The sequence below is a fragment of the Lineus longissimus genome, chromosome 5, assembly GCF_910592395.1.
Source record: "Lineus longissimus chromosome 5, tnLinLong1.2, whole genome shotgun sequence".
NCBI classification, from domain to species: Eukaryota; Metazoa; Nemertea; class Pilidiophora; order Heteronemertea; family Lineidae; genus Lineus; species Lineus longissimus.
The window spans coordinates 5,816,781-5,842,469 of record NC_088312.1 but is presented as its reverse complement, the minus strand read 5'-3'; the positions used below and the strand labels follow the sequence as shown (position 1 = coordinate 5,842,469).

At 40.4% G+C, this 25,689-nt stretch overlaps 1 protein-coding gene across 1 annotated transcript; it reads left to right on the top strand.

Moving 5' to 3' along the window:
- The first annotated feature begins 22 nt into the window (after positions 1-22).
- Positions 23-25,432, top strand: LOC135487538 (small subunit processome component 20 homolog). Its single transcript, XM_064771316.1, has 51 exons — positions 23-180; positions 1,179-1,259; positions 1,493-1,559; positions 1,708-1,840; positions 2,196-2,390; positions 2,597-2,681; positions 2,957-3,094; positions 3,335-3,487; positions 3,760-3,915; positions 4,228-4,362; positions 4,718-4,795; positions 5,155-5,339; positions 5,735-5,851; positions 6,059-6,138; positions 6,405-6,661; positions 6,877-6,942; positions 7,082-7,234; positions 7,428-7,584; positions 7,902-8,130; positions 8,383-8,583; positions 8,904-8,994; positions 9,184-9,269; positions 9,444-9,569; positions 9,706-9,951; positions 10,061-10,334; positions 10,445-10,757; positions 10,975-11,116; positions 11,349-11,439; positions 11,701-11,774; positions 11,936-12,059; positions 12,337-12,492; positions 12,663-12,956; positions 13,227-13,498; positions 13,797-13,888; positions 14,115-14,359; positions 14,628-14,767; positions 14,888-15,044; positions 15,166-15,432; positions 15,568-15,734; positions 16,049-16,196; positions 16,502-16,618; positions 16,723-16,893; positions 17,088-17,600; positions 17,711-17,905; positions 18,279-18,411; positions 18,728-18,912; positions 19,271-19,339; positions 23,123-23,290; positions 23,597-23,723; positions 24,142-24,287; positions 24,765-25,432. The coding sequence occupies exons 1-51, from the start codon at positions 136-138 to the stop codon at positions 24,915-24,917; spliced, it is 8,193 nt and encodes a 2,730-aa protein (XP_064627386.1). The 5' UTR covers positions 23-135; the 3' UTR covers positions 24,918-25,432.
- The last annotated feature ends 257 nt before the right edge of the window (positions 25,433-25,689 follow it).

Genomic DNA, 25,689 nt, shown 5'->3' with positions numbered 1-25,689 from the left:
ATTTAAAGGTAAAACCGGAAGCACGTGTTTTCTGTTTTCATATGTTTTTGGATATTTTGGGTGTACTTTTCCCATGCTTTTTGACTAAACTGAACGGGCGGTCATCTGACCTTTGTAATAGATTATGAAATCATCATGAAGTCGAAGCCAACACGACATAAAGAGCAAAATACATTCAAGGTTAATGTCACAAAAATGTAAAATAGTTTGCCCCTTGTTTTGCCATTGCCATGTGATACCTGTGCATGTATACAGTAACAGTGTACAGTACATTGCAGTATGACACTTGGTACACCGCCCTTGTTCATACATCAGTCACACTCGGTCATCATGTCATGCTATGTCGTCAAACATGCATAAACTACATCACTGATTTTTTAAATAGTTGCCCCAAGGCCCAAGTTGGGGCATGTGAGATCCCGATTCCATGATCAAGTGGCGATGGGCGTGAATGGCGAGCGCGTTGCCAAGGCTAATGATAAGTTGACCTGGCAGCGGCGCGGGCACCCAAGTCCAAGGAGGACAAGACGAGATGTGGCCCCCTTGTTGTTACTTTTATGTTTGTCTAAGTTCAATGAGAAGAGGGCACCTGAACATTTAATCTATCTGATATACGACAATCAAGATGTACAGACCGGGGGAGCTGGCTGTACGTACCCATAAGTCTTTGCGGTAGTCTCGCGCGTACCGGATATAACCTATCAAGCTTTTCTCCTTCAGAGAAATACTGCGTTGCGCTCAACTGCCAATTATGCATTAGTCTGGTGGACACGAGGTTGGCCTTAAACTTGCTTGAAATCGAAAATTTGGACAACACACGTGTACTACAGCAAACGGCAGCATTCTGACATATAGAAACATGTGGTCTGATTCTATTTTTACTTGTCATTTAGTGATCACGCGTCCAACCTCGTATGCAGGGTAATGTGGCTTTCTCATTGGTCGAACGTTAATTTTGTTCACAGCCTTATAAGGCACTTGAGCGCAACGCAGTATTTCTCTGAAGGAGAAAAGCTTGATGGGTTATATCCGGTACGCGCGAGACTACCGCAAAGACTTATGGGTACGTACAGCCAGCTCCCCCGGTCTGTACATCTTGATTGTAGTATTGTATTGCCATATTGGTGTCCAACAACTTTGAAACAACTTGTTTATTAATGCTAACATTGCCTTTGCAGTTTCTAACATTTGCTGAGCGGCTTACAGGAATCAACATCGATGTTGTTCGTCGAATTGGAAAGCGTGCTGAAGTACCTGAGGTTAGTCATTCCAACAGAGGTCATTGTCTGCATTCCCTAGCAAACCAGGGTCATTCCCTGGCTTGAGAAGCTTATGTTACAATGATTGAAGAATGATTATTTGCTATTCTTTAAAAAATTAAAACATTGCTTACCCTTCATGGAGGCATGTAACTGTGATGTGCAAATTTTGTACTTCGCTTTGAATTGCAGAGAATATAGGTAATCGATGCATTATTTGACATTATTTTTAGGAGTGTGGTACATTCTTCACTGAAGGTCTACAGAAATGGTCAGAACTCAACTGTACAGAGCATTTCAGTGAGTATATCAGCAGACTGAGTGATATTTTGAGAATTTCAACCTACGTTGACCCACTGTATTTCTTAAGAAAACACTCCATGATATGTACAAATAGCTTAAACATTTTCCAGAGGCATTTTGCAGGATCTGTTTCTCCTAATTTCAGCCAACTTTAGCAAGGAGATCACCAATCAGGTTCAGAGTTTACCTCAGTTGATTCATCATGAGGAACAGATCATCACTGCCCTCCGCACACATTTGCAGGTGCCACAGAGTATGGCACTGCAACCTATCCTGGAGTAAGTTGGTACAAGTTCACATATCTGGATTCCTATTTATGTGGTCAGATTCTAGAATGGGTGGCCTCAATGTCCATTACAGACTGCTCACTTGTGATCATTGATAAGTCAGTTAACTTCAGTTTCATCATCAACTGTTTGAGATATAAAACTGATTCCTTGTACCTGATTATTCTAGTCCAAGCCAAATATTCTGCTTGGGAGGTAAACATTGGTGCTGCTGTAGACAACCTTCTCGGCCAAAAACAAATTGTGTACATAACCACAGTAATACACATTACATACATTAAAACCAAGAGCTATCCAAGCAGTAATTGAATTGGCACAATCAACAATCTTCTGCTATCTCTTTCAGCTTGGTTGTCCAACTGGCACGAGACCTTCAGGTTGACTTCTATCCCCACTTCCCTGGGTTCTTCAGTATCATTGTTGGCCTACTTGGCTCATACCACCATGACGTTGAGTGCTTGGAGGCGATATTCACCTGCCTGTCGTATCTTTTCAAATTCCTGTGGCGTTACATGATAAATGATGTTGAAAATGTCTATACGTAAGTAGGAGAGGGTTTCTGCTGTTTTGTTGTTTCAATTCTACGATGAAATTTGCTGGGATGATAGAGATATTCATACAATAACAATTACAACACTAGATACATGTGCTTTTGCATTGGTGTGTTAGTATTCAACCCAGATCTATCTTTCCTTGCATGGCCAGCTTTACTGGACATTTTCAATGTTGCCCAACTACCTCTTTCAGACAATACGCTCCTCTGTTGCGAGCTGAAGTGAGATGGTACATCAGAAACTTTGCTGCAGAAAGTTTTGCTTTCTTGATGAGAAAGGTGAGGATAAAGAGTTCATTCAGTTTTGAATATAAGCATAAAAAGATCTCAAAACTGCTCAAAGCTTATCATGAGCTATGATAGATAAAGAACACCTTTGAGACCAGCCCGAGAGAGATTGATTATGCCGACATGGGTAATTTTGCCAATTTAATGAAATATTATTCTTTTGGGAATTGGACTTGTATCTCCAACACTGAAATTTTATCATTTGAGCAACTGAAAGCATTTGTTCTTATATCTCTAATAAAAACTGTACTCCTTGTGAATTTCAGACCAGAGACTGGGACGTGTTCTTCAATTTCATGTTGAAGCGTCTTGAGAGTGATCCAGAGGAGGTACCTGGTGTTGGTCGCCTCTTCTTTGAGATGATGAAGGGTGTCAAGAAGCAGTTACACAGTTGTACAGAAGAAGTGAGTTTTTAGAAAATCAAATTGACCTCAGGTTTTGAAGTTTTTTTGTTTTCTTAACTTGAAAAGTACTCTGCAAAAGGATTACATTTCACTCGCCCATGCTGTTAATTGAAACAATCAAGTGCAAAAAAATGATACTGGAGAGCATACCAGAGCTATTATTGAATGATATTTGCTGTGATCTGCTGCTATGAATTTTAGAATTTGCCTTTCCTCATTGTTCACTTCATTATAATTCAGGTGCTAACTCTTCTGACGTCAAAACTCGGTGAGGAAACGGAGAGAGAATCCCTCCCCTATGAACACATCTGTGAGGCGTTGAAAGTGACCATAGAATCTCTTGCTGAGCATGCTGGTAAAGAACATATTGGGCTGGTGTGGAAGATCTTATTGGTAAGTGAAAATGAAAACATTCCTAGTTGGAATTTTGAGAAGAAATGATATGTCCCTATTTGCAGAGATGAGAATTTTTGATAACTGATTCTGTGATTTACGAATGTTTTAGTATCATGATCCTAAATTATGCAGTGTATTTCATGATGAGAATGGTGTATATTACCTGATACCAGAAATCAATTAGATCGCCCCTTATCTGTTTCTGCTGATATTGCACTGAGATGAAATTTACCTCTCCTGTGATTAACCATTGCACTGCTTACTTTCAGAAATGTCTTACTGATGCCTTTGACAAGTTTGATAAGGCTTCACGGAAAGAGTCCTCTGGGATAGCAGACCATGTTCACAATATCCTTGAATTAGTTTTGGTGCTGGTCAAGTATAAAGATGGTGCTTTGATAGTGGATACTGACCAAATGGCGAAGGTACAAATTACTTAACATATTTTCTGCCCGAGTTTTCTCAGTGAAGTGGCGCACCTTGTGACAGCTCACCTTGCTTTTGTTGCGGTCCTACTGCTGGCTTGATACTTCTAGATGTACATCATTGTTATTGTTATTGTTATTGTTATTGCTATTGCATGTTTATAATGTCGCATAGCCATCAACAGCACCTTGTTGTCCCTTACCAGTGTCTGCAGGGTTGCAGCTGAGGTCAATGCTTGAAGGCAGAATTAGTTATTCTGTTATCAATACTCATGATTATTCAATACAGATCGTCATTTTCATCATTTTCAGTGTCTGATGGTGATGTTGGAAGGGAAGCCATTGCCAGAAGGTTATGGAAGAACTCTCCTAGAAGTCATCTCCTCTGTCCTCATGTCGCCACACACACACCTGAAATCAGATGTCACTCCAAAGCTGATTAATTTGGTAACAATTTATTAACTTGATTGTTTGTAAAGTGGGGCAGTATTATTCCCATTAGCACTGTTGGGATGCAGTCTTCCTTTTTGTCAACCTCAGTGTTGAGATAACCTTTACAAGTGCTTATGTTCAGCCCTTCCAGTTCCAAACCAATTTCCTAATGGGTCCTTTGGTTCGTCCGTTCTCTACCAGAAAATGTCCTACCACACTGATGACACATTTACTATCACATTGACCAAATTTGAGGTGAAGGCTTTTGGTCTGACAAAAACATTTAAAGTTAAACCAAGGATTGAAACAAGTCTATGAGGTGAAAGGTCACATCTTTGCAGTCACCTCAACATATCTGCTCTTATTTCAGACTTTCAAGAGCAAGTATTCCAGAAGTTTGACCATGGATTTCGCGCAGGGTTTATTTTCATTGAGTTCATTTGAAAAGGTAGATAAAATTCATAGTTTTGTTCTGTTAGACTTCATGGCGATCTCAAGGTTAAGGTTTTCTTGTAATCAGAATATATTGGGTTCAATACCCAAAACTGATATATCGCTTGTGACCTTGGGCAAGTAATTTGAATTCAACTTTCACATCCATTGAATGAGATGTAGAACAATTTGTTGCATCCAGAGCCTTTGCCAGGGCAAGTGAGGAATCCTATCCAGGTGGGATCTTGAGTACCTCATGACGGATGCCTCATCCCTAACATACAAGGGACGAAGAGTACTAGGCCATTAATGCCATTCCAGTTCAGAAAAACCAGTTTGATAACTTGATACCCTGACAAGGCTCTGTTCTTACAGGATGTTCTGCCTCTACTGTTGAATTACTGCCATTCCTGTATGCTGCTGAGAGACAAATCAGCCAAGGATGATGTTTTGTTCCTCATCACTGAGTTAATCTTAAATAAGAGTCCCATACAGAGGGATGCTGCACAGCTGAATGAGTACAGCACGTATCTCTTGGATTTCTCTATGGCAATGAAAGGGTAAGTCCACAATCATATTTTCCCTAGAATCTGGAAAGGCTTGGAAGGAGGGTAAAAGAGTGAAAGCTAAGAACTAAATTCACTTGACTCCTAACTATTTGTAATATTTTTGCGTTCCAAATTTTGAATAGATAACGTCGATGAACACTTGAAACCTTTAATTGCCTGACTAAGAGTCTCCTTAACTGTTTTCATCACCCTCCTGTTGAAAACTAGTGTCTGGTTGGTCAGTGGATCAGAAAATGAGAGGGTGCCTGGGGCAGTTGAGGGTAGTCCTGGATTGTTTATTAGGGCCTAAGAGGTCTGTCTGAGTTACTATTATCTTTCTCTATCGCTCTGTATGTAATACGTTTTCTAATCCACTATTCATGTTTGACCCTTTATTACATTTCCAGCAAAAATGAGAAGAAATCTTTCCCAAATTTTGTGATATCAATCCTCGAAGATGGCATTACCGAAGACTGTGATAAAAGTAAACTTTGGGGCGCCTTAGTCTGTGCACCTCATGTTAGGTAAGAAATTATGTCTGTTTAATTCCTTCTGTTAGAGCATGATTTTCCCTGTTGGTGAGACCCAATCAGGTACTTATTTACTACAAACAGTTCTGAAATTGGAAATTGCCCTTCTACCTGACATTGGTAAGAAAATGAAATAAAACAGATACTTTGTAGAGCGTATGTGAACATGTTCTGTCATTAAACATGTCCATTATTTTACAGACCGATGAAGGATGAGGTCTTGACTGAGGCTGTGTTAGCAATTTATCAGACACTTCTTAAGAACTTGGAAGATAAAAAAGGTAAGTGTTCTGAATTTGTTCTATGCCCCACTCAGTGGTCCTCCAAAGAAGGCCTTTAGGTCAGCCCAACTTGGTCTTTGTTGTTCATATGGAAACACATTGGATTCGTCCTTATCAAGACTGAGTTGCAGGGAGAGAGAGCCTGTGGTGTTCAACTGTAATTTCTATTCTGTCTTCTGAGGACCAGTCACAACAAAAGGCTAGAATGATAGGCCACACACACCTTAATGTTGTCAGAAATGATGAATATTTGCGTCTCATTTCAGAAAATGAATCATTTCTCCTGTGCCAATCATTAGTGATGTTGCTCTGTCTGAAAGAATCAGAGGATTTCTTCGAAATGGTTTCCTTGGAGGACATTTTAACAGCGTTAAGATGTTGGCCAGCAGACGTCCATGTCTTGAGAGCAGCAGACGCATTCTTCACCCATGCCACAAACTGTGATCAACCCTTCATGACTGAGGCCACCCTTGTTGAAATCTTCAAAATCGTTGATAGTAATATATCATCATGTTATCACCAGGTTTGTCTCTCAGTTTATTAAAAGTTGTTGAAACTCCCAATTTGGAAAAGAGATGTGTGTGTTGGTCTCTCCTGCATGTTACAAGTTCGCCTTTGGTGATGCAAGGGCTCTTACATTGAGGGCATCTTATGTCATATTGAGGTACGTCGGGGTGGAAAAAGCTGATAAGTTCAGAATGAAACTTTGATATCTTATGTTTTCTATTACTTTTTTAGGTGCGGTTGCTGACACTTCGGATACTGTCTCAGTTTGATGCGAAGATGCCCATTCTAGAAGATCAGGTTGGTGTTCTTATCAGAAATTTTGTATGATTAGCCACTTCGACTAAGCATTGGCAATATGAGAATTTCTTTGAAAGGTATCTTTGAAAAACCCGGTTCTGTAATTGGGTGGATAAGGAAATAATCTTTTTCTTTCCAGAACATGGAACAAGTGTGTGTGTTCACCATCTGTCTGGAAGCAGAGAAGGTGCCTCTCTCTGTGCAGAACTACAGGGAAAAGTTGATTTATCTCAGGAAGCTAGAACATGGATCTGTACAGAACAATCTACCAATGGAGCCTTTATTTGCTAAGGTTTGTATTACTATTAGAGCCAAATAAGGATTCTATGCAATTAAATGGAACTTTGACAATATTTCAATCTGAATGTCCCCTAAAGCGTTCTTTGCCTACTGGCACCAAAATGTGATTGTCTGCTGTTGTGGTCCATTGCCGAAATGGTAAAATATTCTGTCAACCTTGTCATTCTGGTTTCTGTTTGTTTTAGGTTCCTCTGAAGTATCTTCTAAGTAATCTCTACGTCAACTTCACGTTACTGTGGGATCCAGTCGGCAAATTGATTGAGTCACATGCCAGGGTACTTTCAAAGGAGGCATTCTGGTCGGTCTATGAAGACCAGCTCAACATGGCTACTGATTTAGCAGGTAAAATCTTCCTTAGAGTTCATCTTCAATACATGGTAGTGTATGTCAAGAATATAAGGCCAAGATCTCTACCATGTCACATTCCTAGAGCTTCCCACTGATGGTGGTCTGGCAGCATATATTGTTGCCTCCCAGTGTCAAGGCGTGTTGTCGGATATCCAGACAAAATTTTGATTTGTGCGATTGGCTTATCAGCAAAGCCGATAAACTGATGCTCCTCCGGTCATGATCAGGTTAACTGTTGCAACTGTTGCATTTTCAATTACAACTTAAAAATTTGCTAGGCGGATCTTGACTTCTTCTTCTCACTGTTTCAGAAAGAGCAGCTCTTGAATGTAAACCTGCACCGAACCGTAGTGGAGATCCTGTGACAGTAGAAAATCTCGGGGATCGTTTTGTACAGTGCCAGGAGGAGGTCAAGAATAGCAAAGATCGACCAGATCATATGAACTACAGACAACTCTTGTGGAAAACCATGCAGAACTTCCCTGATAAATGTGAACCGAGATCGAGGATTCTTTCTCCACTGCTGTTCAGGTTTCTCAAGTATGTATCTATGTCGCCTGCCTAGATCCCATGAAGGGTCATTCCCTCTCTTGGCAAGTGAGCTGTGACTTCAAGGCATGCTATTGAATGACAATAGATAAGGCTCAGAAATTCTTCAGAAGAAAGGATTCTGTCGTATGGGCTTGCGTCCAAATTTGTAACTAAATCTCTTCTTACAACTACTTTTATGGCGATGACAACAAAGTAAGGTTTTAGGTACAAGATCTGGTAAATTATGTCATCTACTTCCAGCAATGAATATTACCCAGCTGACCAGACAGCTGCTCCCCATCAAGACATCAGGAAAACGAAAGATCAGATAGCAGACGACATGGCCATGGATATGACCTTGACCTCTGGGGAAACAACAGATGAGGACTTGCAAGAGGATGAAAAGGCAGACGCTGAGGAAGAGAACGTGACTGCTAAAAGATCGAGAAGGCAGATTGCGAGGTAATTTGGGGATTGAGGATTGGATTGGTTAATGCTGGGGCGTGTCCATGCACCGGTAGTTGGCCTGCAAACGGCGCCTTTCAGGCTAAGATCTGCACCATATAGTGAATGCTAGAAAGAACAATAGTTACTTCAAGGATGATTTCAAGATTGCTAAAGAAGAATCAGCCAAACTATATCCTAGCTCGAGTGACACAAATGAATGATATGTTGAGGCCGTTGACTATAAAAGCCGAATTATCTTTTTTAATTTACTCTTCTGTCAAATTCTTCCTCTGATATGGCAAACACTCTGGTTACATTGCTTATTTCACTTTCAGGTCATTCCTTGTTCTTCTGAAACTGTTTTCTAAGTTCAAAGGCCCGAAGTCTCTTCACATGGAACCAAAACTAAGAGAATTGTATCACGAGGTAGGTTTTGTATTTGTTTTTGAATTTGTCTGCAACGTGTTTTAATCTACATGTATACTATTGTTTTGTCTGAATATTTTTGTGCTGATTATGACATAGATAGAAGTCAAATTGAAAACATTGCTTAGACTTTCAGTTAAGGCTTCCGCAAAAGCAGAGGACTAATCAAGCATGATTCCTTTCTTTTAGATGTTATGTCATCGGGATGGAGAAATCCAGAAAGTTGCATTTGACTGCGTTATGACTTACAACAACAAATCAATAGTACCTTACAAGTAAGTAACTACAACGGTTCAAGAGTGATGGGATAAGCTATACGTATGACAGTTAGAAATAGCCCAGTTCTAGTGAACCACACTTTAACGTGTAAACCACAGTGAATTTCAAAAAATGCATTATTCCTGGCTATAAACTGAAATACCCAAAGTTAGAATTATCTTTTCTTCCAGGGAGCACTTCGAGAAACTGCTTGATGACAAACACTTCAAGAATGAGATTGTTTTATTCAACATCGACAGTGAGGCTAGTGTTGTGCAGCGTGACCACAGGGTAGAAGTTCTACCAGTTCTAATGAGGTGAGGTCTTACATGTACTTACTTACTGTATTAAGCACTCCTCTGAGAGCAACGGCCACCAATCAGTGAAGCCACTTGATCCAGACACAGATTTGCTCTTCAAAAGAATGCAATATCTTAAAATCTTTTACTTCAGGTTACTATTTGGTAAAATGCTTGGTAAAGCAGGCCGCAACACGGCAGGAAAGGACCAGTCGACCAAACGCAAGAACATCATCCTGGCATTCCTTGGAGGTTGTCAACAGAGCGAACTCCATCTGTTCATAGATCTCATGTTTGCGCCATTCAAACAATTTGTCACTGGAGATATCATTGAAAGATTGACCGAGCTGACCACAGATGTTGATACCAGTTGTGTGATACCAGTTGGGAAACTACAAGGGTAAGTTTCATCGAGATACAAGTGACTGACTATGATGCTTCATTGACTAAATTAACATCTGACTAATTCGGTTTATACCACCCCATCTTATTCCGTATAACCTTTTCAGGATCATCCACACCATGGACATCATCTTCAAGAAGCTCGGCAACCTGATCGATTCCCATCTTCCCAACATGTTACGGATAACACTCTGTCTGACAGCAATGTGTCACAAGCTACTTGAGATGAGAGATCAGATCAAGGGACGTGTCATCAATGCCTTGAAGACACTTCGGATGCTCTGTATGAACCGAGTAACACAATTCTTCATATCGTTTGAGAATTATCCTTTCACTACTGTTGAAATAGATGCTGTTTTTCTTGCTGCTGTCTGGCCACAGGTGAGTGCACTTGTTCAGAGAATTTTCAACTCAAAACATGTTTCCAATAGTTTCAACAAGAAAATTTCAATACAATCAGTTTGTATAAATGTTCATGATGTCTGTTCCAGTTATCAAGGTTACCTGATGAAAGCATCAGCCATCCCACCCCACTTCTGAAACTCCTCTACACCTGGAGCGGCGAAGCAAGATATCTTCAACTCCTTGGGAAATTCCAGAAAGGAAATGAGGAACTTACACCGTTACCGTACATCATTGCATTGTTGTCGTCTAAAAATGTTGCCAGATCGGTTGTGAGCATGGTGCTGGAAATCGTTGAACGTCTCATTACCTTTGAGGAGCCCATTGAAGCAGAGGATGATGCTGTGGTTCCGATGGAAGTGACTGATTGTTTTGGGAGTCAAGAGGATAGTTCCTGTCCTGGTAAGATAAGTCACTTTCTTTTGGCGCATAAATTCTAGATTTCATCATCACTGTTATCATTTTGCATCGTTGTCTTGGGATCTTTGCCTCCAGTGTCCCAGTTGCAATCAAGTTAGGTTGGCTACCTGGGTGGAAGGAATGGCTGATGGTGTAAACATCAGTAGAGAAGATAGTCCAGTAGGTTCCCCATTGACCATTAGTGTTATTTTTGTTTCAGAGAACTCCAGTCTTGGTGTGCGCCTCATGTTTCCTCATGTACCAAAGGTCCTAGAATACCTGAGTGGTGTAGTGCGTGCACTGACAGGCCAAAGGAGCAAAAAACACAAGATTCCTGCAAAAGATCTCAACATTCTCTCAAAGTAAGTACTGAGTATTTCTTCATATGCAGTGTTGTCTAGAAAATGAGGCAAAGGGCTGGGCTGACCAGTATTGAAGGCATCACTGGTTGACATGACATTGTAAGATATTGTTTGAGATGATATATATGTACAACTCTCACTGTGGATGACAAGGAAAATCACATCTCTCGGTCAGAAGATGTAATTGGTGAGAAAATGCTCTTACTTACGTGAATAAAATCTTTCTTTCCAGTATCAGCTTGTATGTGACAGACCAAGAACAGAGCGCTACTGTTGTTTCCTTGTTGTTGCCATATCTTGTTCGGGACTTCATGCGCTCGGAGGTAGGCACAAACCCAAATATGATACCAGTAGTCAGGGTAGGGTCTTCTGGGCCCCATCATGTCCATGTCTGGAGAAGCATTGAAACTGCATGACAGTCCTTTTGTTAACTTTAGATAGATTGTTTTTGTACCGTTCCCCACCAAAGTGCTTTACTAGTATTTGCCAGATTCCAATATAACATCAGTTAGCTTGGACATGTTGGATGTTTTCCTGTCTCGGCACTCACAAACTTGTTACATTTAATTTTCTCTTTATTGCAGAATGTTGAAGTGGACATCCTCACAACTGTCGCAAATCTGATAAAGAAATTGGACTCACCTGGTCGATTTATTGTGTAAGAACATTGATTATTTCTCAAAATTACTAGTGTTGACCACTATGAGCTACTTGTGGACAAGTGATGCCGCATCCTGTTGCACGCATTCAGAATCTTAAGACTGCATGTTTGATCTTTTAGTGTTATTCACATAAAAGCCTTTTATGTTTCATTTTCAGGACCATTTCCAAGCTGTTCTCCACACTGTCAGGCAGAACCTCAAGAAATACCCTGTGCCATGTCATGAAGGCTATTGCTGAGAAAGATCCAACTTATGAAAAGCTAGCTACTACAGTGTCCAATGTAGGTTCAAATGCAAATGCTTTGTGACTTAATTCAGTTTATTGTTGATATTGGTTTAATTTGCCAGCTGACTTACCAGAAATTGTTGGTCTGTAATGTTGTCTCATTGGAAATTCAGCCCAGTCTTACTTGTTCAGTTCTGGCCACCTTTCAATTGGAAAACTTGCGAGATCACCAAGATCCGTTGGTGTGTGTGAGGCTGTTGACCTTGCAAGCAATACACCTTGTGAGGCTTTGTTTGTACCAGTTGTCATGAAAATCATCTGTTGTTTTTCAGTTGAGTGCCTGGGATAAGCGCCGTGTTGATGAACCAGATTACATTCTCAGGTTGGACACCTACGCCGAAATCAAAACAGCCATCAAAGAGATGGAGACCATTGATGTGGAGTATCTCATCATGGTCATGCACAACTGTGCATTTGTCCTCACAACAGTAAGTTGCAATGCTGCTTTTGCCTTTTTACTAAATATCAAATTTGCCTAAGGTTGCTAGCTTGATTCCTGGTTCAACCTGCTCCTATTGTGATAGCAGGGATGAGTCTCTCAGTACTGTTCAGGGTAGGTGTGGTTTTCTCTCACATTAGACCATTTTATTTTTTTCAGACTGATGACATGTCCCTCCGAGATAGTTCATCCTACTGCATGCAGGAGATCATCGGGAGACTGTCCAGCATTGAGTTAGATGACAAAACATACAATGCAACTGTCGTGGAAACGCTCCTACCCTTGATCAAATCAGGCATCAAGTCACAAAGTGAGGTGCCGAGACATGAATTCATCAAAGTTCTTGCTATGGCCGTCAGGGCCTTCCCTCAGCACAGCGCTCTTAATCATCTCAGTAAGCTGACAGACACAGACATTGAGGTGGATTTCTTTGAGAATATATGTCATATACAGGTATGATTTTCCTAGTAGATCGATTTTTTCTATCTGTTAGTTTTTGTGTGGTTTATTGATAGAGATTGAATAATGAAAGAAGCTAATTTGTCATGGATAGGCCAAATAGCTGTTGTGCAGTACGAACCTGCATAGGGCAGCTCAAGGTGTTCACTCACTAAGTTAGTGTTGCCAAAGAATGGTACACCTTGTGACTAGTCTCAAACTTATCTTAGTGTTCACTGGTATTTCTATAATCAATGGATTTTGATAATCATTTCTATTCTGCAGACACATCGTCGAGCTCGTGGCCTGAAAAAATTCATCAAGCATTTAGCAAACCACCCAATCCCTGCCAACATCCTTCTCTCCTACGTGATGCCCATGGCCTCTGTCTACATCACATGTCCGGAATATGCCAAGCAGCACAACCTAGTCGACACAGCCATTGAAGCTATTGGATGCATCTGTAAATTACTACCGTGGTCAAAATATCTGCAACTTCTCAAATCGTACCTTTACTTGTTGCCAAAGAGTATTGAAAACCAAAAAACTATGGTCAAGTGAGTATAGGTTTATACTGCTTGCTCTTCAATTGGTTCTGCTTAAGTCTGTGCTTAGGATATTAATGATGTGGGTTTCAAGCCAATCATGTTTGTAGGACATTAAGTGGCGATCACCCATACCTTGTGACTAGATCAAGTGCAGTGTTCAAATGACACAAGCTTTATGTACTGCTCTGAGTGATAGCTAGAGATTTGGATTCCAATGATGAACACACTTGCACTTTCCTTGGTAAGCTAAATATCATTGCATCGATATGATCTTGAGCGTTAATGACCATGTCTTTCTGTGTTGCAGATTAGTAGTATCAATTTTGAATGCCTTCCACTATGATCTGTCTGCCACCCAGGGAGCTGGGGATGTATTGAAGCCGCCAGTCAATGATGCAGGTAAGTTGAACTGTTCATGTCAACATCAGGAAAAATGGGAGAACTCAAACACTGTTGATGGAGAAGCTAGTGTAAAAGAACCTGCTGCAGACGACATCCTGGATTACATGTCAACAAAGACCGACCAGTGCTGATGTTTATTCTTCATTTACATAAAACACGTTAGTGACCTGTCATCAGTACTTCTTGGCTAATTCATGCTAAGAAACCTTATATTCTCATTCAGTGAAAAAGACCAAACCAGTCCTTGAATATGTTGAGGAAAAACCAGCAGACGACATTGTTGAAGATAGTGATGAGGAAGCAGACGTGAAAGAACCTGGAGCAGACGACACCCAGGATGACACGTCTGCCGAGACACAAACTGTTGTGGATGGCATTGTCAAGTGTTCACGTGAACTTGCCACGCGAATACACCAGACAGTTGTAAAAAGTATTGTGCCTGACCTGAGAAATTGTCTTATTGAAAAGGTTAGTACTAATAGGGGTGTGTCGGCATGAACTTATAAATTTTTCACATGTCATACAAAGTAGCTCCTTCGAGAGAAAACATTTGCCCTGCTTCAAAACTGAGTGATATAAAAAGGCAAACTCAGCCGTAAAACAAACTGATTTGATATCCTGAAGTGTTTCTCTGAATCACAGCGAAAGAAAATGTTTATATCGAATTGTAATGGTCCTATTTCTAAGAGTAGAGTGCATTTAAATGTTTTGAATATATGTGTTCCATTTCTTGTAGGCAAAGAGTGATGATGAGCACAAGGCAGCCAAGAGTAAATATGCTGAAGATAGTGAGATCTTACGAGTTCCCATTGCCCTGGCCATGGTCAAGTTACTACAGAGGATGCCAAAGGGGGTGCTCAATGTGTATTTACCAAGGTGGGTGTCACATTTAGACTTTTATGGACTTATATTTACTGCTGATATAGTTAACCATCAGTAGCCAAGAATTGAATGAGACACAACAAATAAGTCACTATCAAATTTGATCTTTTTCAGTGTTCTGTTGAAAGTGTGTGCCTTCCTGCGTTCTCGTGCCAAAGACATCCGAGACGTAGCGCGTGATACTCTCATCAAGATCATGTCGTCGCTAGGGAACAAATACTTCAATTACATCCTGAAGGAGCTCAGGGCGGCCCTCAGGAGAGGCTATCAGGTAAACACTAAATTGAAGTGATCAGCTTGGTTCTGAATATTTGTGATGCCATCATCTATAAGTCTAAGAAGATCGAGACACCTCACTTATCTCTCCAGTCATCATACTCTCCTTGTTTCAGCTTCATGTCCTTGGCTACACGGTTCACGCTCTCCTGAAGAACATGGAGCCACAACTCAAGGCCGGAGATCTTGATTCCTCCCTGGAGAATCTCACTGAGATCTTCAATGAGGAGTTATTCGGTGCAGTCAGTGCTGAGAAGGAGGTGGATGGCATTGTTGGGAAGCTGATGGAAGCGAAGAGTATTAAAAGTTTTGACTCGTATGAAATGGTTTCTAGATTTGTTGGGAAAGCATCAATCACGAAGATTATACTTCCATTGAAAGAGGTAAGTTGATTTGTTGGTGAAAAGAATTTCTTTGGGACATGCTTTGTGTTATATTGTATGTTAAAGTGAAGATCGGTAGATTTTTTGATGATTGCAACAATAGAAGACCTTACATTTATTTCTTCCATTTTCTAGATCCTAGAGACCAACCAGAATCACAAGGTGACTAAGAAAGTGGAGACGTTACTGCATAGGATCACCCTGGGTCTTATGGAGAATAAGGACCTGCCAGTGGAGACGCAGATGGTCTTTGTCCATGGACTTGTCAATGAGACCATGCCTCTTGTAACCTCAAGTGAAAAGTAAGCTGCTCTTTTCTTCAACTGCATTTTGTACCCATTGTGCATGTTTTGCTGTGCGCTGCTACAGTCTGCACCAGTTTGGTTGTTTGGTGAAGTGACTCCTTGTTTGGCATAGTGAGTCCAACACACGGCGTACTGTTGACTTGAATTAAGTCTATAATTGCCTTGGTACCTGATATGAGGAATCTCAATTTAACATCTCAGGTCAATTGATGTAAGGTGACTTAATAACCCTTGTTAAGAAAGTTTGGGAGAACTGTTCTTGGGAAAAACATTATGTGTCATTTACTAACTGTAACCAATTATTATTCCAGGGCAAAGAAAGAAGCTCCCAAGCCACAGGACACCCGTCTGCAGCCACAGAGTACATACCTCATTCCCAAAGCCCCTCCAAGAGGTGGTGTGAAAGCTACCAATACACTTAAAACCAACTTACATGTACTCGTGGAATTTGGTTTACAGGTTGGTTATCCCCTTGGTTTTCATGTAGTGTTTGAGAACAAGTATTCTGAATGCTCGCCTGGAATTGGATCTACCGCTTGTGAAAGTTATACATCTTCATCTGTTGAAACAAATAATCAATGTGATGAACATGAGTCTGTGGGAAGGAAAACATTTCCTTTATCAGTGCAAGGTGAGTGCATGGTTGACCAACTGATGAAGTTATTTCCTTCGTTGTTAATGGGTGCCTGATCTTCATCGCTGTTGTTAGGCCCCATGCAGTCTCCCATTACTCGAGGAGTTCTAACATTTTCTCTGGTTTTCAGTTGCTGCATTACCTCCTGAAACGATCCAGCCTAGTGCCGTCAAAGATCGAACATCTCCAGATGCTTGACCCGTTCATCACAATAATGACAGAGTGCATCAAATCAAAACATGTCAAGGTATGGTATAATTTGTTTCTCCAATATTCTGTATCATAATGTACTCTGTGACCTTTTTGTATTTAACATAATGTTATCAAATACTTATGTCTTCAATCTTCCAGATTGCCACCCTAGCTTTGCGATGTCTGTCTTGGGTGTTCAAGTTTGAGCTTCCGTCATTGAAGGAGAATATCACAAAGATTGCCTCGAGTTTGTTCGTCTTGTTGAAGAATTATGCTGTGGCTGGTGGAGCCAAGGGAGAAAACTTCGACCTTGTTGTAGTTTGCTTCAAGGTGAGTGTCTTGAATTAAATTATGGCTTTATTCTCTAACGGAATTTGATTCTGAAGCAAAACTTGATTCGTATTTTTTCACTGAGGGTAGTTAAGTGTTTAATCACCAAGATTTCTCTCGCTCAGTAATGGAAAATAGCAATATTTCAATTTATTGTGAAATCAATCTCTTAACATTGTAACTCATGTTTTCAGGCTGTGACTGTCCTTGTTCGAGATGTTAAGTACCACGTCATCAACACCGAGCAGCTGCAGATCCTGCTGGGATATGCTGAGGAAGATATCCATGATTACACCAGGCAGGCAACCGCCTTCTCCCTTCTCCAGGCCATCCTATCTCGCAAGCTACACATACCAGAAATGGTGGACGTCATGACGAAAATATCAAAACTATCCATCACGTCTGATTCTCCGCATGTCAGACGCCAGTGTCGCCAAGTCCTCATGCAGTTTCTCGTTAATTACCCGCTCGGAACCAAGCTGAAGCGCCACCTGGAATTCTTCGTGATGCAGCTGAATTATGAACTAGAATCTGGACGGGATTCAGTCCTTGAGCTGCTGGCAACAATCTTCACAAGCTTTCCAGTCCAGATTGTCGATGAATATGCTGGGATGTTCTTCGTGCCCCTGGCTTCGAGGTTGATCAACGATGAATCATCAGAATGTCGGAAAAAGGCTGCATTAGTTATCAAAACATTACTGGCGAAGGTGTGTGTGAATTCAATTAGTTATTGATAATCATTGCCATGGAAACTTCCTAAGTGGACCCCTGTCTATCAAGGACGATATTGAATTTGACGATTCTTTTGATTTTTCAGGTTGATAATGCACGTAGAGATGAACTCTTCACAGTTACATTGAGTTGGTGCGGCGATCAAAAGGGCGTCCATCGTCAACTGGGCCTGCAGCTGATTGGTCTGTTTGTGGAGGTAGAGAGCACCAAGTTTGACGGCCGCCTGCAGAATGCAATACCATTAGTTGTGGATAATATGGAACCAAGCAAATACACTTCGGTAAATGTTGTCGATCTTTCCAGAAAGTTTTCTCCAGCAGTATATAGTGTGAAAACTTCTGCAGATTTTACGCTTATTTGTATCACTTTCGCACCAATTAAGGCCCAGTGTTTCCAATTCCTGCTTTGGTTTTGGAGTTGGAGTCCCTCTTGGGTCACTTAATGGGATCTTTGGAGGGTTAGAGTTTATAGTTAACTGTGTGGTATCTTCAGTCTGCTTTGTCTTTGACACCACTATATAAGGAATCACATTTTATCCCTTAAGTGCCAGTTGCTCATATCTTGATCTGCTTTGGTTACAATTTACAATTGAGGTTTATTCTTGTTAATCAATGAGCTCTGCTCCTCATATCATGCCAATCCTCCCTTTGCAGTGCTCTGATGACGTTGACGTGAGAAACAGTGACCATCTGCTATTCATAACACTCTCCACTCTCATCAAGATATTCAAGGAGTGTGGTGTTGTGAGGGATTCAAAGTGGACAGAACATGTTAACAAAATATGGGGTAAGCTTATTCTGCCGTATTGGGTTTTGCTTATATCATAAGGCAGTTGTGATAAAGGTAGTCACAACATAATTGTGACTATATAACTCGGTGGCCATTTAACAAATAATAAGGTTGGGCATGATGGCTGATTTTGAAGCATTCAATATTCCTGAGTTGTATATGGGGAGTGATCCAGTTTGACATTCAAGCATCAGGGATAAGGCTTGCTTCCTCTAGTTTTGACCTGACACTGGGGCGTGGAGTAACAGCGGAACAAGGACACTGCAGTTCAGACATTGACTGTAATATCGGTTTGTTATGTTTTCTTGTTCAGATTATACCATTGAGCTCCTCCTCTACCCTTACACCTGGGTAAGACTTGCATCTGCTCAGTTACTGGGCTTGATGTTCGGTGCGTGGAAACCTGAAGAACTCACATCTGCTGATGAGACTACAACACCAAAGGCAAAGAAGAAGAAAGTCGTTTCAGAGTATTTGAAAGTCGATACAAGAAATAAGGTTTGTGCATTGTTGTTATTTTAAAGAGGGATGTTATGCATAAAATGAAAGCTTATGTTCAATACTTCAGCATTCTCAATCTCTGAAGTCACTACAGACACAATGAACTTGGAATGTTATTCCAGATCTGGGGGACTTGTTGGTCCCATCCTTCGCAGTGCGGTGAAGGCTCTTCCATCCAAATGTGTATTTCTTCTTTTGAAGCCAGTCATCCTCCGGCTTGAATCTGCATGTTTGTGAAGTGAGTGGCATGGCATGAATATGTTCTGTTCTTCAGTTTGGATGTAGTTGCATGTGCTGCATTATTCTGAAATACAATGTAACTAAAGAATTGACAGACATATCTTCCCGTTTTCAGTTGAGGACAATTGCTGCTCAGTGTATCTCTCAGTTCCAGTCTCAAGTGGACCAGGATCTAGCAGAGCAGGTAGGAGAATCGTTCATTTCCTTATATGTGGAACCATCTTGACATAACTGATGCAAGGAAATGAATTGTTTATTACAGAACCCCTCACTGGTGAAAAGTGTTGGACGTGAATTTTATATTTTGATTCTGAGTCATCAATTGAAAAGGAAATAGGAGCTCCAATTTTGACAACCCACCCCAAACTGGACAGGTTTTATATTTCCTAGTGTCAGTGAATGTTAAGATGGTCCAATTTTACCGGGTTTATATGGCTGTAGAGATGACAGACTTGTGGAGTAAAATTATGTTGAATACCTTTGTTGCTCAAATTTTAAACACCCTCAACTTTTCCTCTCATGGGTGCATTTCAATTCGGCTTCTTGTATTTGATCTGACTGCATGGTCCTGTTGAATAACATAATAATTCACACAATTTGTTAATGTTGATTACTTTATTGCCAAAAACACATTAAATTTCATATATACCTGTGAAATGTACCATTGGCCTATGAATAGGAAGGAGATGATTAGGTTAATTGCTAGCGTAACCATTAATACTAATGCCAAAGCTTGTGTTCTTTGGGAATGTGTTGTGTTTAGAGGTCATTCTCGTTTTATGAAACCTCCCTAAAGAAATCTTGTGGTCCAGAAATGAAGTGATTTTGTAGCAATTCCAGCATGTTCGCTGTGTAGATTCTGTGACCCAAAATGCTGGTCTGTCTGATCCTGAGAACCTACATAGTTCATTTGGGGTAAGTGTCGCCTATGTTAGGAGACTAGGGTAAGAGGAGAGCGGATTCAGTAATTGACCTCAATGGATGAAGTGAATAGAATTGTTGAACCTTAACAGTCCATTCATCTTGGGGCACTTTCATTCATAAGGTTTGTGTCTGATTTGAAAATTCTCTGGGGACTGTTGAGGAGCTATCAAGGTGCATTTTTAAAAGTAAATAATTTTGAAGTGGAAAATCAACACATTCCTCGACTGACTATGTTGACCAAGATTCCAACATAACTGGCTGATTTTTCAAACAAACTGCTAGGGTTGGATTTAATTCTAAAAAGAAAAATACGCCCATATGAAAATATAAGCTATAGAATTATGTTCCTATGCAAAGCTAATTACAAAATAATGAGATTTATTAGCACTACATTCATTTCTGTTCCGGTGCATGAGCAAAAGCCAAAGAACCCACCAGCTTTTCTAATGCGTCCTTCTTAAATTCTTACTTCTTTCTCATCTCTCCTGGAATCTCTAAAATATGGAAGCCATTTCAAGTGATGTGAATTGTAGCGAAACTCCTTATGAGATAGTGCAACCAACGAACTAGGGTTGTGTCCTCTTTCGTTTCATGAATTGGTTCAGTCCTCAATAAAATGCTAGCTTGCCTAGCTCCTGGTTAACAGTGCCTATACAATTTTCTAACTCTTTGCGGTGGTCCTTCAAGACTTTGGACAAATACGCACGGTTCACCTTGTCAGTTTCTTTCCGACTCTCTATCAGGTCTTGTATGTCCTCCGAATCCATAGAGAGAAAATCCTTGGCATCGGGGGTGCGTTGAAAAAGCAGCTCCATCCAGTCGTAGCCATTGAATGGACGAAGTTCTGTATCGCGATCCATGAGCAGAAGAAGTAAGGCATCTGAGTTTGCTCTTCGGTGTTCCTTGGGGAATATTTTTTCGATTTCATTCAAGTGGCTGAAGACGACCGTCAGCGATGCCTCGATCTCCCAGCGTTTTAGATCTTTCATGCAAGAGAGGATGTTTCTGGCGCAGTTGTAATCAGGGAGGTTACACGGGCTGTAGTTCATCCACAGTTTGATACTTACTTCTTCTTGGTCGATCAATCGGGGTGTCAATTTCTCCTCAATGTATTTCACGAAGAAATCCTCAGCGTGACGCTCGGTATTATTCTCTTGTGTGAATTTCCCGCAGCTGGTGAACCTCACCCGGCGCTTTTCACCACTTGGCTGCACGTTGATGTCGCATAGAATAATTGTCTTATGTGGGTATTGGCTGTGGAAGAACAGATCATGAAACTCCTCGAAAGTAAGGTTGCCCTCGTCAGAGACATGTTGGCCATCATAGCAATGAATGCAACTATCCAAGATCATGCTAGCGTCGCAGGAATCCGATGGCTTTTTTGATTTTTTCTTTTGCTGTCCTGGTGGCATCATTTTTGGTCCCATCAGTATCGGGCTTGACTCGACCTTCATCTCTTTCTTTTCGACCTTGAACATGACTTGTTTTGGTTTCTTTGTTGTTGTTGTCGTTGTTGTAGTTGTCTGTTTCTGGGTCATTGTGCTCCCTGTTGGGATGGACATTTTCACTGTTGTTGACATTTTGGACAAATTATTTCCTGGACGAGTTTCAGCGGAATTATTTCCTGAATGAGGTTCTGAAAATGTCTTTTCCGAATGTTTTTTCAAAGATCTCTTTTTGGATTCAGGTTGCTGTTCTGCTATTAGATAATCTTGATTGGAATGTTTTCGAAAAATAGATAGTTTCGAGTCAAACAAGTTCAAAAGGCAGATTATCCAGAATAAAACAATATCAAAATTCGATTGTGGAAAGGCCAAGTTCATAGTCTTAAATATAAGTTCAGAAGTTCCATTCTGAATTGAACTTGTTCAGAAGATAATCATTGATAAAAAAGTACAAATGGTTAATAATCCTGGAGAGGGAGGTGGTAAAGAATCCCCAAATGGCATGAGTTCAAAGCAAGTTTGTTGGATAATCCTAGATAGAATGAGTTCAAATCCTGTGCAGAGTGAATTATTCAAGATTATGCTTCGAAATTGTCTAGAAATGGAGCTTGTAACAGTTTTGGTGCAGTGTGTTCAGTTGCCTCTTTCGTTGGGTAGTGCAGTAGGAATATCCAATGATCCAGGGCAGTTCTTGTATGATCCAAACCAACTGGTACAGTTATAGCATCTGTACTAATATTTTAAAATCGAAGCAGTGTGGTGCCTGCTCTAACATTCAATAGATCAGACTTCATTTACATTCTTAAGGACCTGGTGAATACGTCTGAGGACTCTTATATCTATATCTGAAATATTCTGGGTCAATTATATGCAACCTAACATCCCTGTAAAAGCTTACAAAAGTCTTTTTTGAAATCAGGTTTTGACTTGGCTAGACTTATCTAAGGCTATGCTCTATTTACTATTTCAAGGCCCTTATTTACTTCTATTTGTAGGCAGTTCTTTTATCATGACTTCAGAAAATACTTACAATACGCAAATTATTCTTTTCTTCAAATATATGCCCAGGCTGGACTTGTCTTGGGATTGTTTACTTGTCCTAGAATGATTCATTGTTGTCCATTTTGGTTGTCAATTCTGCTCAAATTGTCACCGACGGTGCAAATAGGCAACAAAATACACTCTTCGAAAGTTTTTCATATAGATCTGGAAATACTCCCTTTAACTCATTTAATCTTTCAACTGATCAAAATATTTTCAATATTATTATTATACACTATTATTGATTCACCTTTCAGTATCAACAGTTGACGTTTTCTCTTGATTATCTCAATTGTCTGCAGGCAGTTGAATTGGGAATGTGATAGTCCACTTTTGTGATTGATGTCAAACTTGGAAAATTAATTCTTTTGACTGTGTGACTGAATTGCTTGTTACCTTGGGCAAATAACTTTACTTTGGTTGCATCATCCTTTAAACGGGACTTGGCAAGTGCCTCAGATCCTTTGTAGGGCACATGCTGAGAAAAAGTAAGAGAAAACGTTAGAAATAAAAGATCACTATCATTATTGCTAAATCTTCCTGAACCTTTCTTTCAGATCATCAAAAATTTGGTATTTCTGTCCAAGGCGATCCGAGTTATCACATCCCAAGAGCCACCTAGTGATGAAACAGAGCTCACCACTCTACATTTACAGTGGCTGACCAAGAAAATGACAAGAGAGGCCAAATTTGAAGCTACGACAAATCCGAAAGTAACATTAAAGGTAAACTACGTGTATAGGTTCATATGTGATGGTTTAAAACCTTAGTCTATCGTAATGAATTTGTAAGACTTTGAGCTTGTGAGCAATGATATGGTATATAAGGTCTTGGTATCCCAATGTTTGGCTGGATATCTTCCTGGGCATGCCGTATTATTATCAACAGTACAGTTATTCATAGTAAGCAGTTCTTGTAGTTTGTTTGTTTGTGATATGCTGCTGGGGACAAATAAAGAGAAAACATGACTGTTCTTTTTCAGTTTCTTTCTGCAAAAGTTGTATGATATAAACATCACCTTTCTTCTCTAGAGAAGCAGTGTGTTCAAGTGGATGGCTGCCGTATCTGTGGACCTCGGATCAGACCACCTCCCTGAGTTTCTGCCTTTCATGCTTCCACCGCTGTTCAGGGAGACGACCGACTCCTCGTCAGCTGCTGGTAAGAATCTTATACTGCACCTTCCATCAATTGATCCTTGCTCGACAGAAATTGTGTTCTGGGGATGATAAGGAGCAGCGACCAAGTGGTCACTTATGCTATTAACTTTCATGTTCAAGGAGCTAACTTGCAATGAAGCAGAGGAGTGTCCTCTACCTTTATGGTATGCGACTGACAGAAAAAGACAAATAATACTGGAGTGTGGTGACATGGTAGTTAGAGCGCCAGACTCCTGGCCAACAGGTCAGGGAGCCACTTCTTTCCAAAAGCACTTAGTTCTTTCCAGTTTTAATTTTAGGGTAGAAGACATCCACAGGTCATGCCTATCAAGAATAGGTGAGAGAGTCTAATCCATCTTTTCTGTGATACTGGAGCTGTACCGTATTATTGGATTGAATACGTCACAATCCTGTTTCAGATGAAAGTTTAAAAGTCCTCGGCAATGAAGTGATAGAGATGATGAAGGGAATAGTCGGCGTGGAGACGTTCACGAAGAATTACGCTGGAGTTCAGCAGGATGTATTCACCAAGAGAGAAGAAAGGAAGAGGCAGAAAGCGGTGAATGTAAGTTTGATATGCAAATGGATCATCTCCAAGACATTGGACAACAAGGAAATCAAAGTAATGACTCAGCTCAAATCGTCCACAACCACACAGGGCTACCAAGAAAATGTGCACAATTTCAAACCAGAAGCAGACATAGATTCATTTCTTTGGCTGTAACAAGAGTTCTACCACATGAAATTCTGGGCTAAAAGTGTCCTTTGACTGTGATGTAATATCAATATACCCCCAATAGTGGGGTTTCTTATGTTAGAGTAACTCGCTGTAGACTTGAATCTTCAGCTCAACTCTGAATCTCAGTAGAGGGTCATCCTGTAGCATTAGGCATGTCGAGCTCAAGTGAGGGGGTTCCTCTTTGTAGACATTACTTGATGGCAGTTGTACTTTGTCTTGGACATAATTCTCGTCAGTTTAAAATTGTTTTTTAAAAATAAAATTGCCTTTTCATGTCCTATTGAATCATGATTATATTTTCAGGTTGTGTCGAACCCAGAGGCAGCCGCTCGCAAGAAAATGAAGAAACATCTTGCCAAACGTGATGCAAAGAAACGAAAGATTGCCGAATTCAGACCAGCCAAGAAGGCAAAGAAGTTGAAGCTACAGAACATTGCGATGTTGGAGGAGAGTTAGCAGAGACATTTATAACTTCAGGACTTCACTGGTGTGTTTTTAAGGATATTTCAATAACAAATGAATGACCATCATGGAAAGACATTAGGATTTTTCTAGGATATTGACATTTCATTTCAAAATTTGCTTGTGTTGTAATGGAAATAGAGTACTAGTAGGCCCTAGTTGCTGAAAGAATTTACAAACTATTCAGGAGATGCAGCCCCCCTTAATTGCCCATACATTGGGCTTGCAAAGTATCAGGACTCCCGTTTCTATATCTGCTCATGGTATAATCTCCCAATAGCTTGTTCCTCAGACAATTTGATTTGCAAATTCATCTGAATATAAGGACATCTCAATGTTGTCACTGCATTACATTCTTTGGTTGCCGTGTTTGAGGGCAAAGCAGATAATCATGTATGTTAGTTGAATTAATCTCGTATGAGATAAGACTTACAAGCAATATTCTTTGGGGGGGGGGTTCTATTTCATAAGATGTTGCTTACAACTGACTGTAAGAATTAGAATAAAAAAGGATGATAAATAATTGCTCAAAAAGTCATTAATTGATGGAAAGGTAATCAATTTCCCGCACTCTGTCAAATAAGCGTAGGCGACGGTGGCGCTGTCTCGCGGCAGAATGAAGAACTGATATCTTTGCCGAAAAAGTTCAGTTCCACTTTTTACCGCTAGAGAGCATGACAGGCGCCTTCGCCAATTTACTGTGAAATTGAGCGTGGCGCTGTCTCGCGGCAGAATGAAGAACTGAAATCTTTACCCAAAACGTTCA